The sequence below is a fragment of the Trachypithecus francoisi genome, unplaced genomic scaffold, assembly GCF_009764315.1.
Source record: "Trachypithecus francoisi isolate TF-2019V2 unplaced genomic scaffold, Tfra_2.0 Lachesis_group3, whole genome shotgun sequence".
NCBI lineage: Eukaryota > Metazoa > Chordata > Mammalia > Primates > Cercopithecidae > Trachypithecus > Trachypithecus francoisi.
In genome coordinates this window covers 146,925,041-146,940,866 of record NW_022681468.1, presented here as the reverse complement: position 1 = coordinate 146,940,866, position 15,826 = coordinate 146,925,041, and the positions used below count along the sequence as shown (strand labels likewise).

The window sequence follows — 15,826 nt, the reverse complement described above, 5'->3', positions numbered from 1 at the left end:
TTGATCCTGAAAGCCCAGAGCTATCACTATTGGCAGGTCAAGAGAAATACGGAGGTCAAAAACAAGAGTGAGCTCCAGCATTAAAAAGACTACTGAGGGCCGGGCGCGGTGGCTCACGCCTGTAATCCCAGCACGTTGGGAGGCCAGGGCGGGCGGATCACGAGGTCAGGAGATCGAGACCATCCTGGCTAACACGACAAAACCCCGTCTCTACCAAAAATACAAAAAAATTAGCCAGGCGTGGTGGCGGGCGCCTGTAGTCCTAGCTACTCTGGAGGCTGAAGCAGGAGAATGGCGTGAACCTGGGAGGTGGAGCTTGCAGTAAGCCGAGACCTCACCACTGCGCTCCAGCCTGGGTGACAGAGCGAGTCTCTGTCTCAAAAAAATAAATAAATAAATAAAATAAATAAAACATTTCATGGAGAAAAATAGAGAAATAGAGTGTATGCACTTATTATTATTATTATTATTATTTTGAGATGGAGTCCTGCTCTGTTGCCCAGGCTGGATTGCAGTGGCATGATGTTGGCTCACTGCAGCCTCTGCCTGCTGGATTTCAAGCGATTCTCCTGCCTTATCATCCCAAGTATCTGGAACTACAGGAGTGCACCACCATGGCCAGTTAAATTTTTAAGACCAGCCCAGGCTGGTCTTAAATTCCTGACCTCAAGGAATTCTCCTGCCAAGGCCTCTGAAAATGCTGGGATTATAGGTGTGAGTCACTAAGTCTAGCCTTTTCCTGAATTTTTTTTTTTTTTTTTTTTTGAGACAAAGTCTCACTCTATCACCCAGCCTGGATTGCAGTGGCACAATCTTGTCTCATTGTAACCTCCGCCCCCTGGGTTCAAGCAATTCTCCTGCCTCAGCCTTCTGAATATCTGGGATTACAGGTGTGCACCACCAGGCCCAGCTAATGTTTTGTATCTTTAGTAGAGACAAGGGCTTCACCAAGGTGGCCAGGCTGGCCTTGAATTCCTGACCTCAAATGATCCTCCCACCTCAGCCTCCCAAAGTGCTCAGATTACAGGCATGAGCCACTGCACTCGGCCTTCCTGAATATTTTTGATCCACAGTTGGTTGAATCCACAGATGCAGAACCCATGGATATGGAGGGCCGATTGTACATTCATACCGTAAAACCATCACTATTATCCATCTCCAGACTTTTTTCATCTTGCAAAACTGAAAAGTATACCTATTAAACATTAATTCCCCATCCCTACTTCCTCCCAGTCTCTGCAAACTACCATTCTACTTTCTGTCTCTGTGAATTTGACTACTCTAGGTACCTTATATAAGTGGAATCACACAGTATTTGTCTTTTTGTGACTGGCTTATTTCACTTAGTATAATGTCCTTAAGGTTGATCCATGTTGTAATAAGTCAGAAATTCCTTGATCTGTGAGTTTTTTACTTTTGCAGGTGTTTCAGGTTTCTTGTAAAGAGCATTGATTACCTAGATGAAATTCTTCCCAAATTTCTGTTTTGTTAAGGAATAAAAGGAGTGCTCCCTCAAAAGCTTAAAAAGCATATATACCCAAAGTAAAATAGTTCATCCTACCATAAAGACACATACAAGCAAATATTTACTGCAGCACTATTCATAATAGCAAAGACATGGAATCAACATAAATGCCCATCAATGGTAGATGGGATAATGAAAATGTGGTACACATACACCATGGAATACTACACAGCCATAAAAAAGAATGAGATTATGTCCTTTGCCGCAACATGGATGGATCTGGAGACCATTATCCTAAGCAAATTAATGCAGGAACAGAAAACCAAATACCATATGTTCTCACTTAAAAGTGGGAGCTAAACAATGAGAATGCATAGACACAAAGAGGGAAATGACAGACATGGGCCTACTTGAGGGTGGAGGATAGGAGGAGGGAGAGGATCAGAAAAAAAAAAAAACCTGTTGGGTACTATGCTTATTATCTGGGTGACTAAATAATCTGTACACCAAACCCCTGTGGCATGCAGTTTACCTGAATAACAATCCTGTACCTGTACCCCTAAACCTAAAATAAAAGTTAAAAAAAACTTTAAAAATGTCTAGTACACACTGGTGATCATTGTAGAATCATACACAATAGCTAAAAGGGGAAAACAACCCAGGTATTCATCAACAGATGAATGGATAAACAAAATGTGGTCTATACATACAATGCAATATTATTCAGCCTTAAAGGGAAGGAAATTCTGGCACGTGCTACAACATGGATGAACCTTGAAGCCATATGTTAAGTGCTGATGGTTGCATAACAATATGGACGTACTTAACTGCACTGAATTACACAACGTCTCACTCTATTGCTTGGGCTGGAGTGCAATGGTGCAAAATTTCAGCTCACTGCAGCCTTGACCAACTGGGTTTAGGTGATCCTCCCACCTCAGCCTCCCAGGTAGCTGAGACTACACGCATGCGCCACCACGCCCAGCTAATTGTTTGTATTTTTAGTAGAGACAGGGTTTTGCCATGTTGCGCAGGCTCGTCTCAAGCTCCTGGGCTCAAGCAATCCGCCTGCCTCGGGCTCCCAAAGTGTTGGGATTACAGGGGTGAGCCACTGTGCTCAGCCTATTTTACCACAGTTTAAAAAAATAATTTAAAAAATCTTTTTTTTTTTTTTTTGAGACGGAGTCTCGCTCTGCTGCCCATGCCGGAGTGCAGTGGCCGGATCTCAGCTCACTGCAAGCTCCGCCTCCTGGGTTTACGCCATTCTCCTGCCTCAGCCTCCCGAGTAGCTGGGACTACAGGTGCCCACCACCTCACCCGGCTAGTTTTTTGTATTTTTTAGTAGAGATGGGGTTTCACCGTGTTAGCCAGGATGGTCTCGATCTCCTGACCTCGTGATCCGCCTGTCTCGGCCTCCCAAAGTGCTGGGATTACAGGCTTGAGCCACCATGCCCGGCCTAAAAAAATCTTAATCCCAACACTTTGGGAGGCCGAGGTGGGCGGAATTACTTGATGTCAGGAGTTTGAGGTGAGCCTGGCCAACCTGGCGAAACCCTGTCTCTACTAAAAAATACAAAAATTAGCCATATGTTGTGGCCCATGCCTGTGATCCCAGCTACTCGGGAGGTTGAGGCACAAGAATCGCTGGAACCCAGGAGGCAGAGGTTTCAGGGAGCCAATATAGTGGCACTGCACTCCAGCCTAGGCGACAGACCTAGACTCTGTTTCAAAAAAAAAAAAAACTTTATACACACACAACCTATTTTAATTACATTACTTTGGCTCTCTATATAAATGAATTCACAAAACAATTTAATACTATATTTTTGTATTTTTAACAAGGTCAGTAAGATAGTGATTTGAAGACAATTATGGCCAGGTGTAGTGGCTCATGCCTGTGATCCTAGCATTTTGGGAGGCCAAGGCAGGTGGATCGCTTGAGGTCAGGAGTTTGAAACCAGCCTGGCCACCATGGAGAAACTCTGTCTCTACTAAAAATATTTTTAAAAAGTAGTCAGGCATGGTGGCGGACTCCTGTAATCCCAGCTACTTGGGAGGCTGAGGCAGGAGAATTGCTTGAACCCAGGAGGTAGGGGTTGCAGTGAGCCAAGATCACATCATTGTACTCCAGCCTGAGCAACAAGAGCAGAATTCTGTCCCCTCTCCACCCCCCGCCAAAAAAAAAAGACAATTTCTGCATCTTATATTTGTGAGAGTCACTTAATTCAACATGTGGCTGTTGGTGACAATGTACATTGTACTGTTAAATGTCCGAGTGATACATTCTCCCTTGACTTTGGTTCTAGGTAAATTTGCTTTCATGGTGAATTGCTGCCTGCTTTCTTTATAACAAGAACTCTATTTACCTTTCTGCTTTGACTGTCAGGAACTTTGACTGTCAGGAACTGAACTGAAGTGATTAGCTGGTCAAACCAGTATTTCCCTAGAGAATCATTAACCATCATTAAATAAATAATTTCCTGTTCCTATTCACTTTGAACACCACAAGTGAAGTGGCTTGGTTGGAGTACAGTGTCTGAAATTGAGACTGCTGGCCTTTGTGACTTGTGACCATGTCCAAATGCTTTAACAGCATGATTCCTCCTCTTGTTGTGCCCCATTTCTAGAAAATGATTTCCTTTATCTTTGAGGTTTCTCTAATGTTGCAGGAAGTCAGGGACCCCAAATGGAGGAACTGGCTGAAGCCGTGGCAGAGGAACATTAATCGTGAAGATTTCATGGACATTTATCAGTTCCCAAATAATAATTTTATAATTTCTTATGCCTATCTTTACTTTACTCTCTTACTTCTGTTATCTTCATAAGCTGAGGATATACATCACCTCAGGACCACTGTGATAATTGTGTTAACTGTACAAATTGATTGTAAGACGTGTGTTTGAACAATATGAAATCAGTGCACCTTGAAAAAGAACAGAATAACAGTGATTTTTTAGGGAACAAGGGAAGACAACCATAAGGTCTGACTGCCTGAGGGGTCAGACAAAAAGAGCCATATTTTTCTTCTTGCAGATAGCCTATAAATGGATGTGCAAGTAGGAGAGAGATTGCTAAATTCTTTTCCTAGCAAGGAATATTAATATTAATACCCTGGGAAAGGAATACATTCCTGGGGGGAAGTCTATAAACGGCTGCTCTGGGACTATCTGTCTTATGCAGTTGAGATAAGGACTGAGATACGCCCTAGTCTCCTGCAGTACCCTCAGGCTTACTACAGTGGGAAAAAACTGCCCTGGTAAATTTGTGGTCAGACCAGTTCTCTGCTCTCGAACCCTGTTGTCTGTTATTTAAGATGTTTATCAAGACAATATGTGCACTGCCGAGCATAAACCCTTATCGGTAGTTCTGCTTTTCCCCTTTGCCTTGTGATCTTTGTTGGACCCTTAGTAGTAGTTCTGCTTTTTGCCCTTTGAAGCCTGTGATCTTTGTACCTACTCCCTGTTCTTACACATCTCCCCTTTTGAAACCCTTAATAAAAAACTTGCTGGTTTGAGGCTCAGGTGGGCATCACAGTCCTACTGATATGTGATGTCACCCCCGGCGGCTCAGCTATAAAATTCCTCTCTTTGTACTCTTTTTCTTTATTTCTCAGCCGGCCGACATTTATGGAAAATAGAAAGAACCTACGTTGAAATATTGGGGGCAGGTTCCCCCAATACTCTAAGGTCTCTGCAAATGCATTTTATGTATGCCACATTGCTTGGGTTTTAAATTAGATCATCTCAGTCATGTCTCCCAAATTTGGTTTTAAAATATCCTTCCACGTGTTTTCTAGTGGTGTAGTATTAGATAAAACCAAAATCAAAATTTTATTTTATTGATATGGGTAATGCTCTCCATTCATACATTATAGCCCTGGTCCCTCAGTCACTATGTTCCACATTTTGGCATGATTTAAAAAAAAACTCTTATTTTCTTCCGTTGAATATCCAATCAGGTGCCATGTTCTATAGTTTTTATTTTTAAAATTGTTGTTACATCTGATCACTCCTTTCTAATCTCAAGGTTGTATTCTCCCATCTTTCTTCTTCAGGTCTTTGTAATTACCCCACTACCTGGATTATGGCAATCTCCCTCCAACAGGATTCTCTCTCACACCTATCCTCTGGACAGTCAGTTCTCTATGCTGTTGCCAGATCCATGTTGCCAAAGCAGAACTCTGTTGTCTTCACTCTTGGCATTTAGAGGTCTTCCTCAATGTGCCTCAAGCCAAAGGTCCAGTCTAATTACCATTATTCCTCTTGGCATAGGCTGGCAAACTGAAACATTCACTGTCCCTGCAACATGCCCTGCATTTTCTCATCTTAATGCTTTGGTTCGTGTTGTTAGGAAAGTGCTTTTACCCACCCCAACCTCAATCTCTGCCAGTCAAGAAATATTACCCATCCTTTATATGCAGCATCCATAATTAAGCTTTTCTTGATTTTTTCCAAAGATGTACTCTCTGCTAGTTTTTTGCTGTTATTGTTGTTTGAGATGGAATCTCGCTCTGTCACCCAGGCTGGAGTGCAGTGGCCGGATCTTGGCTCACTGCAACCTCCGCCTCCCAGGTTCAAGCGACTCTCCTGCATCAGCCTCCCAAGTAGCTAGGACTACAGATACATGCCACCATGCCTGGCTAATTTTTTGTAGTTTTAGTAGAGATGGGCTTCCACCATGTTAGCCAGGATGGTCTCAATCTCCTGACCTCGTGATCTGCCCGCCTCTGCCTCCCAGTGGTGGGATTACAGGCGTGAGCCACCGTGCCCAGCTTCTCCCTCCTAGTTTTAACCTTCCCCCTGCCTTTTATATCTGGCCATCTCTTGTGGCAAAAAGCATATTCTTCGCATATTAAACTTATGTATGTATGTCTCTCTCTTACATAAACTCCTTAGATAATGAACCATAGCTCTTTGTCTACTTACCTTTATGTTTCTTTATGTTTTCTGCTTAGATCAATGTATTGTATTCCAAAGGTACTCAAAATTTAATTGAAAATTTTAAATTGAAAATTCAATTTAATTGAAATTGGCATAAATCCAATACTGACAACATATCCCAAGGAAAAAACTCAAAGGGAGTTTTTTTTTTAAGAGCACTGTTTGTGTAAAAATATTTACTCAGCCAGGCGCGGTGGCTCACGCCTGTAATCCCAGCACTTTTGGGAGGCCGAGGCGGGCCGATCACGAGGTCAGGAGATTAAGACCATCCTGGCTAACACAGTAAAATCCTGTCTCTATTAAAAATACAAAAAATTAGCCAGGCATGATGGTGAGTGCCTGTAATCCCAGCTGCTGGGGGAGGGTGAGACAGGAGAATGGCGTGAACCCGGGAGGCGGAGCTTGCAGTGAGCTGAGATCGCGCCACTGCACTCCAGCCTAGGCGATAGAGAGAGACTCCGTCCCCACCAAAAAATACATATCTTTACTCATAACAGGCAGAAGCGGATAAGATGGCGGCAGCAGCTGCACAGGGTGGGAGAAGCGGTGGTAGTGGAGGCAGTAGTGGGGCTGGCGTGGTTCCAGGTGTGGGGCAGGCAGTGGCCATAGCGGCTTGTTGGATAAGTGGAAGATAGATGATAAGCCTGTAAAAATTGACAAGTGCGATGGATTAGCTGTGAAAAACTCTTTGGATGATTCTGCCAAAAAGTTACTTCTGGAAAAATACAAATATGTGGAGAATTTTGGTCTAATTGATGGTCGCCTCACCATCTGTACAATCTCCTGTTTCTTTGCCATAGTGGCTTTGATTTGGGATTACATGCACCTCTTTCCAGAGTCCAAACCCATTTTCGTTTTGTGCTTCATATCCTATTTTGTGATGATCTGGATTCTGACCATTTATACCTCATATAAGGAGAGGAGCATCTTTGTCGTGACCCACAGGAAAGATCCTACAGGAATGGATCCTGATGATATTTGCCAACTGTCCTCCAGTCTTTAAAGGTTTGATGACAAATACACCTTGAAGCTGACCTTCACCAGTGGGAGAACAAAGCAGCAGCAGGAAGTCGAGTTTACAAAGTCCCCATTGCTAAGTTTGTCATGCATGTCCATGTGAAGAGACCACCAAACAGGCTTTGTGTGAGCAACAAAGCTGTTTATTTCACCTGGGTGCAGGCGGGCTGAGTCTGAAAAGAGAGTCAGCAAAGGTTGGTGGGATTATCATTAGTTCTTATAGGTTTGGGGATAGGCGGTGGAGTTAGGAGCAATGTTTTGCAGGCAGGGGGTGGATCTCACAAAGTACATTCTCAAGGGTGCGCAGAATTACAAAGAACCTTCTTAAGGGTGGGGGAGATTACAAAGTACATTGATCAGTTAGGGTGGGGCAGAAACAAATCACAATGGTGGAATGTCATCAGTTAAGGCTATTTTCACTTCTTTTGTGGATCTTCAGTTGCTTCAGGCCATCTGGATGTATATGTGCAGGTCACAGGGCATATGACAGCTTAGCTTGGGCTCAGAGGCCTGACAAAGTTTTTTGACCACAGTGGGACACTGGTCATGGATGTATATGATCCTGAAATATCCAAGCTCCATGACAGTCTCGCCATAGAAAGAAAAATAAAATAGCCAATTCTAAAAGTAGCCCTCTTTCTGCTGGATCTTGCTGAATTACTGGTTTGGGAGGTGGAGGAGATAAAAATAACTTAAAATGGATAAAGTAAAAAAAGTTAAAAAGTTCCTGTTTTTTTGGTTTTTTTTTTTTTTTTGGAGACGGAGTCTCGCTCTGTCACCCAGGCTGGAGTGCAGTGGCCGGATCTCAGCTCACTGCAAGCTCCGCCTCCCAGGTTCAGGCCATTCTCCTGCTTCAGACTCCCGAGTAGCTAGGACTACAGGCGCCCGCCACCACGCCTGGCTAATTTTTTTGTATTTTTGGTAGAGACGGGGTTTTGTCGTGTTAGCCAGGATGGTCTCGATCTCCTGACCTTGTGATCCGCCCATCTCGGCCTCCCAAAGTGCTGGGATTACAGGCTTGAGCCACCGCGCCCGGCCAAAAAAGTTCCTGTTTTATCCCGAAATTTTAGTCTATTCTGGATAAATAGGATTTTCTGCCACAGATATGAGAAGTTGTAGCTCTGATGTCTAGCTGTAGCCTCCTTGGTCTGCTGATTGCATTATTTTAATTTGCTTTTCTGGGAAAGTAGTTTTGCTAAAAGCTGTATAGACTTTTTTCCTTTGTACCTAGCATTACTTTATATAGTATAGTTCTGGGCCATGTAGCATTTCAAGACTCAATTTAAAAATTATATTCATAATTGCTGACTTTGTTAATTCCTATTTCCACATGTGTTTCCTTGAAGAATTCAGTATATGACTTCTCGTGTGTGATAGCTTTCCTTCACACACTATTTTTGTGGGTATGTATATATCTGATTTGGGCAGAATTTAAAATACACATAGATTTTTAATTTGTTTGAAATAGACCTTCTGCCTGATACATTTTGTGCTCCTAACCAATAAAAGAAACCAATAACATTTTAGTTTTATATTGTGTTTACCACTAGTATATCCCTGTTGATTTGTTTGTGCCTTTTATTAACTGCCATTTTCTAAAATTTTTTTCAATGAAAGGAAGGCAGATGTGAAAATAAATTACTCAGAACACCAATATATAATAAACAATTTAAAAATCAACAATAAGGGAGTGGTTAGATAAGTTAAGGTAGGGCTGAATCTAATTCTCCTGGGCCTGGGCCATAGGAAGTATTTAATATTTATTAAATGAATAGTATACCACCGTGTTGCAATATTAATCAGGTGCATGTGAAAAATAATCAGGTTAAGGGAAAAATAACTTTCACAAAACATAGGAATTAACATCTATAGAAAACCTATGCTGCCGGGCGCGGTGGTCCCAGCACTTTGGGAGGCGGAGGCGGGATGATCGTTTGAACCCAGGAGTTCCGAGGCCAGCTTGGGCAACAGAGAGAGACCCCAGTCTCTACAAAAACTATATTTAAAAAATTAGCTGGGCGTGATGGTGCGAACCTGTAATTCCAGCTACTTGAGGCCAGGGAGGTCAAGGCTGCAGTGAGCCATGATCGCTCCACTGCATTCCTGCCTGGGGGACAGAGTGAGATCATGTCTGAGAAGTGAAGGAAAGGGGAACGGTAGCGGGAAGGAGAAGGGAAAGAAAAGAAAACCTATGGAGGCACGTTAATAATCAGAAGGGGCCAGAGGAAGCCACCTGACACATTTGTGAGACAATGTAAAAGGCGTCCTCATACGTTCTCACTTTGATACAACAACCCTGCAAAGTGCACACGGAAGGTGTTATTAACTCTGTTTTACAGGTAAGGAGATCGACCCACTGAGGTCAGGAGTGAATGACCAAGGCGGAGCCAGGACTCTAGCCCTGGCCTCCTGGCCACTGGTCCCGGTCTCCTTGCCCGCCACCACTCGGCCACCGTCACTGGTGTTCAGAGTTTCGGTTCCCTTTTCTTTGATCGCATTACTTACGCAAAACGAGCCAGACACTTGCGCTGCCAGAGAGGCACAGATGCCGGCAGGCGGCTGACCGCCGCAGCACCCTAGGCCCGGTGTCTGGCTCCAGCCCCGCATCCGGCTCCGGCCCCGCATCCGGCTCTGACACCGCAACAAGAGAGTCCGGAAGTGCAGGCAAAGCGGCTCCCGGGAGCGCCGCGCGGTCCCGCGCGGGATCAGCGAGGGCGGCTCCCCGGCGCACTGGCGGGCGGGCGGCATGGCTGCAGTGCTGGCTCTCAGGGTGGTCGCGGGGTTGGCGGCCGCAGCGCTGGTGGCCATGCTCTTGGAGCACTACGGCCTGGCGGGCCAACCCTCGCCGCTGCCGCATCCCGCGCCCCCCAGGAGGCCGCACCCCGCGCCAGGTCCTGGAGACAGCAACATCTTCTGGGGCCTGCAGGTGAAGCGGCGGGAAGCCGGGCAGGGAGGCGGGTGCAGAGCGGGCACCATGCGGTGAGACCCTGGCGGGTGTTGGGCCCCACGCTCCAGGCTGCGGGCCTCACTCAGGTTGTAACTCGAGGCTCTGTCTAGTGCTGGCCCTGTCCTTACCTGGGGGGTTCGTTATGCACTGCCTCTTTGTCTTTTCCTTCTGCCCGAGAGAGCCGCTGAGCCGCGGCTCCCCATGCTGCCTCTTCCCGGCTCAGATCTCTCTGTTCAATACCTGTTTTCGGCAGATATCCGACATTCACCTGAGCAGGTTTCGAGATCCAGGCAGAGCGGTAGACTTAGAGAAATTCTGTTCTGAAACTATTGACATCATTCAACCAGCTCTCGTCCTAGCAACAGGTAGGGAGGCTTGCCATGCTGTGGTGGTGTTCTGTGGTCTGGATGGTAGAACTTTGGCCAGGGCTGCGGCTTTTCACTTTGGGGATGTTGGGAGCAGTATAGCCACAGCCCCAGATGAGCCCTGTGAGGTGGAAGAGATGGGACATTCTAACCCCTTTGCCTATAGATAACTGAATGAGTCAAGATCCAGGCAAAATGATTTGAGGTAGCAAGGTTTTGTCAAAGTAGTAGAAGCAAGGCTCCTGGTTCTCATGTCAGTCTGTTGTCTCATATATTTGTATCTGGTTTTTGTTCTTGTTGTTATAGTTGTGGTTGTGAGAATTAGGGAAAAGCCTGTAACCACGAATCAGAAGTTCTCTTCTTTTGCTCACTTTTCACTTTTCTTTATATTATTGATCTTATATTTTCAGTTGTTTGAGGCTTCCGGTGACCCAGGGCACTTTTTCTTCATCCTTTAATAGTTTTATGACTTGAGTTTTCTAGACTCTTCAAACCCTTCATTTGCTTCCAAACTGTAGTGGGGAGAAGAAGCTAAAGGAGCATCTATCTGTCTTGCTTATTGGGGAATTCATCACCCATCCACCTTATTGAAGTATCTCTGCTGACATGAAAGGGTATCAGTTCTCATTTAATGGATGAACCCCCATGAAAAGTGTTCTGTTTAGTTCCCTATAAATTTTGGTATTTTGTTGTCCAATTGTACCTGCCACATTGCTTCTTCTATAAAAATAATATTTGGTCAAGTCACATATTCTGATTTTGTGGTTTGGAAAACATGGTTGCTGTAGATATTAGGCACCCACTCAGAGTATTGGAATTTCTTATAAAAACATTTTCATTTTATCAGAGTCTAGTGATGCATTTTGTACTGTTCTCTTTAAGGATTTTTTCACAACCCGTTTCTAATATCACACAGGCATTTGCTAACCTATAAGAAACAAAGCCCTTGCTGAGAAAATCTTGTTAGTTTAGATGGCTTGATTGGACATTGGTGGTCTCATGAGCAGTTTTGCTTATACACGTTGAGTACTTTAAGTATCGTTGTTCCTTCAGTGTACATATCTAAAAAAATGGAACCCCTAGGAGTTTGTTTTGCATTGTGATTCAATTCTTGTGTAAACCTACAGGAGACCTGACAGATGCCAAAACAAAGGAACAGTTGGGATCCAGGCAGCATGAGGTAGAATGGCAAACCTACCAGGGTATTCTGAAGAAGACAAGAGTCATGGAAAAAACCAAGTGGTTGGATATCAAAGGAAATCATGGTGAGAACCAAGAGCCAGATATAATAAAGACTAGAGTTTTTTTCCCCCTTCAGGAACCTAGAGTTTCCAACTTAGATTGTAAAATTATAAAATGGGACATTATAACATAGGTTTACATATACTAAAGGTCACAACTCTGAAATACAACTATATAATGTGGTTTTAAAACTTCAGATGTCATTGTTAGCCTTTGAAATGACAATTGGTATGGTCCTTTTTTTGTGACATATGCTGCTTTTTTTTTTTATTATTACTATACTTTAAGTTCTGGGATACATGTGCAGAACGTGCAGGTTTGTTACATAGGTATACAAGTGCCATGGTGGTTTGCTGCACCCATCAACCTGTCATCTACATTAGGTATTTCTCCTAATGCTATCCCTCCCCCTGCCCCCCACCCCCAAGTCTTTTCTTCTTTACATGGAAGAAACATGAGTTTTAGCAAAACTCATGCAGACAGATGTTTTAATAAATATACATTTTGCTAAGTGAAAGAAGCCAATCCCGTAAGTCTGCATACTGTATGATTTCATTTATATGACATTCAGGAAAAGGCAAAACAATAGACAGAGAACAGATTGTAGTTACCAGAGGATAGGGATTGGGAGACAGATTAACTGCAAACAGGCATCATGGAGAATTTTTGGTGGTGATGGAACTAGTCTATATTTTGGTGGTTGTAGTGGACTTCAGGTTCGTTATGTATTTGTCAAAATCCATAGAACTGTAAGTCACAGAAAAGAATGAATTTTCCTGTGTGCAAAGTTAAAAAACTTTGCTTTTTATTTTTTCTTTTTAAAATTTACTATGACTATTCTTATTATCATTATTTTGTGAGACAGAGTCTCACTCTGTCACCCAGGCTGGAGTACAGTAGTGCGATCTCAGTAGTGCAACCTTTGTCTCCTGAGTTCAAGCAATTCTCCTGCCTTAGCCTCCTGAGTAGCTGGGATTACAGACAGGTACCATCCTTCCCAGTTAATTTTTTTTGGGGGGGTATTTTTAGTAGAGGCGGAGTTTCACCACATTGGCCAGGCTGGTCTCGAACTCCTGACCTCAAATGATCTGCCTGCCTCAGCCTCCTAAAGTGGTGGGATTATAGGTGTGAGCCACCACACCCGCTTTATTATTATTTTTTTGACAGGGTCTTGCTCTGTCACTCAACCTAGAGTGCAGTGGTGTGAGTATAGCTCACCGCAGCCTTGACCTGAGCTTAAATGATCCTCCCACCTCAGCACCCCCAAGTAGCTGGGACTACAAGCATGCATCACCACACCCAGCTAATTTTTGAAGGTTTTTTTTTTTGTGTGGAGTTGGGATCTTGCTATGTTGCTCAGGCTGATCTCAAACTCCTGGGCTCAAGCGATCCTCCCACCTCATTCTCCCAAAGTGCTGGGATTACAGGTATGAGTCACTGCACCTAGCCTAAAAATTTTAAATTGCAAATAAATCTCCATAGGCATGAACAGGGAAATGAATAATCCTTTCCCTTTTTTAGATTATTGTTGTGTTGGTAAGGAAATGAACTCTTCTCTAAAAGAGTCCTGATGGTAGTAGATTTGTTTGATTTATAAAGGTTGACTTTTTTATTAGCTAAGTACTTCATTTGTCTACTTTATTTGATCAATAGATCAGGCATGAATCCACTTTTTGCTGGCTTTTAGAATCACAGGATTAAGACAAGAGCAACTACAGTTCAATCTTATAATTTCAAACTTATTTATTCCGAATGGTATAGAATTCAAAGTACCTGTTTTTCTCTAGTATACTAAGTGCCTTAAATAAGTTTCTAGATAATCTGAATTTTGTTAAGATATCAACATTTTAAAGTATCAATCTAATTGATTAACATTCTACCATTAAAAGTGTTATAGAAAGATGACAGAGGCTGCTGCAGTCACGCTGTGGCTAGCTCAGTCTGTGCCAGCAGAGGCAGAGAGCTTGGGGAGGGCCAGTTGCCCCTGCTGGAGCCTCAGTTAAATCTGAATATCCCATTGTCCCAACCCTCCCACAGATGTGCACCGGGCTGTACTTTGGCTTAAGACCTCAGGTGGACATCTCCACTGCCCGGGAATTGTTGAGTATGTAGGCAGGACAGCCTCCATGGAAGGCTGGTCATACCAGAGTCCCGCCTTGGCGTAGGCCTTGCCATTGTGGCAGCTCTACTGTCTGTGCTGGTCTGAGGGTGGGCTGCCTGTCATGGGGGCAGCTGTTTCCCAGGGGGTGCTCACTGCCGTCATCTGCAACACCTCATAGGCTTCTTGCTGCTTCTGCTCCGAGTCATTCTCTGCCAGGCCTACCACTCTTGCTCTGCCAATATTGACTGTTTCTACAGATTTAGACCCAACTCTAGCCCTGGCTCCTATCCTGAAAAAGTACCACTGCCCAAGCCGCCTAGCCATGAAGGCAGCTACCTGCTACAGCCCTGAAGGCCACTGGCTTAGCCTGGAGCTTGGGACCTAAGTCCATCCCACCCACATCCTGGAATCAAGATTCCAGGGTTTTAGCCAGCCTAGGGTCTAGAACTTGGAGTCCAGCCTGCTTGGATTGGACCCAGCAACCCAGAGTCTAGCCATACTGATTCTAAGAGAGGCTCAGTGGCCCTAGAGAGATGGACCATGGTGTGAGTTCATGAGTTGGTGGTAGGGCCAGGGCCATCTGGACTCTGTTCTGAGTCTACCCTTTCCCTAGGCTAAACATCTCTAGTTTGGGGAAGCAAACTGAAACCCATGGCAATAATGGGAGGTTGTCTAGGATGGGCCCCTCTCCTAGTCCTCCCGCTATTTGCTGAATAATAAATGGAATGGCTCTACCCTGGGGGTGTGTGTGGGGCAATTGTTATAGAAAGAATTATTTTCCCTTAATCATTAAAGAAAATGTTTGTATTCTTTTTTTAATGTGGATGAATGTTTGCTTTTTTTTTTTTTTTAATTAGATGCATTCAATATTCCAAGTCTGGACAGCGTCAAGAATTATTACAGGTACTGTAATAAACAGAAGACAGACCACTGTGTAGAGTCAGTGTTATAAGGAGGATGTGGTCAATTCAATGAATGAGAGAAAACTTAAAAAAAATTTTAAGAGGCGGGAGTCTAACTATTTTGCCCAGGCTAGCCCTGAACTCCTGAGCTCAAACGATCCTCCTGCCTCAGACTCCTGTGTAGCTGGGGCTGCAGGCACATGCTACTGTGCCTAGCTGAAAACATTTTTTAACAGAAAAAATTTTTCTATAAAGAATCTCTGGTAATTAAAAAAATGAGCCTTTTTGTCTTCTTGTGACAGATGTATTTCTTTTTGTTTAGACTTTTTCTTTTCTTTAATTCTTTCTGTTTCATATACAGGCATACCTCGTTTTATTGTGCTTCGCCTTATTGCACTTTGCAGATGTTGTGTTTTTTACAAATTGAAAGTTTGTGGCAAGCCTGCCTTGAGCAAGTCTATGGGAGCCATTTTTCCAACAGCACATGCTCACTTCGTGTCTCTGTCTCATTTTGGTAATTCTCACAATATTTCAGACTTTTTCATTGTATCTGTTATGGTGATCTGCGATCAGTGACCTTTGATGTTACTACTGTAACTGTTTCGGGGTGCTACAAACCTTGCCCATATAAGTCCAGGAACTTAATCAATAAATGCTGTATGTGTTCTCAGTGCTCCACCAACCAGCTGTTCTCCTATCTCTCTCCCTCGCCTCTGGCCTCCCTATTCCCTGAGAGACAACAATATTAAAATTAGGCCAGTCAATAACCCTACAATGGCCTCTAAGTGTTCAAGTGAAAGGAAGGGCCCAACATCTCTCACTTTAAATCAAAAGGTAGAAATGATGA

The 15,826-nt window shown here is 43.8% G+C and overlaps 1 protein-coding gene, 1 long non-coding RNA gene and 1 pseudogene across 17 annotated transcripts in view; 2 read left to right on the top strand and 1 right to left on the bottom strand.

The window, feature by feature from the left end:
* Nucleotides 1-6,758: 6,758 nt before the first annotated feature.
* Nucleotides 6,759-10,626, bottom strand: LOC117070790. The gene is made up of 3 exons (XR_004432057.1): nt 10,498-10,626; nt 7,312-7,595; nt 6,759-7,049 (listed from the first exon to the last, which is right to left on the bottom strand). It is a non-coding gene; the product is annotated as an uncharacterized LOC117070790 (long non-coding RNA).
* LOC117070789 lies at nt 6,918-8,133 on the top strand (annotated as a pseudogene).
* The window catches only part of TMEM62 (transmembrane protein 62), a 52,714-nt gene continuing 46,387 nt past the window's right edge, over nt 9,500-15,826 (top strand). For 2 of the 16 annotated variants that reach the window (XM_033190375.1, XM_033190376.1), the window contains exons 1-5: nt 9,888-10,348; nt 10,623-10,734; nt 11,862-11,999; nt 14,935-14,980; nt 15,341-15,493. In XM_033190375.1, coding sequence (XP_033046266.1) covers nt 10,169-10,348; nt 10,623-10,734; nt 11,862-11,999; nt 14,935-14,980; nt 15,341-15,493 — 629 coding nt within the window. In that variant the 5' untranslated portion in view covers nt 9,888-10,168. Of the gene's footprint in view, nt 9,762-9,887; nt 10,349-10,617; nt 10,735-11,861; nt 12,000-14,934; nt 14,981-15,340; nt 15,494-15,826 lie in introns of those variants that run through there. The other 14 variants (XR_004432051.1, XM_033190377.1, XM_033190387.1 and 11 more) reach the window with 11 other exon arrangements.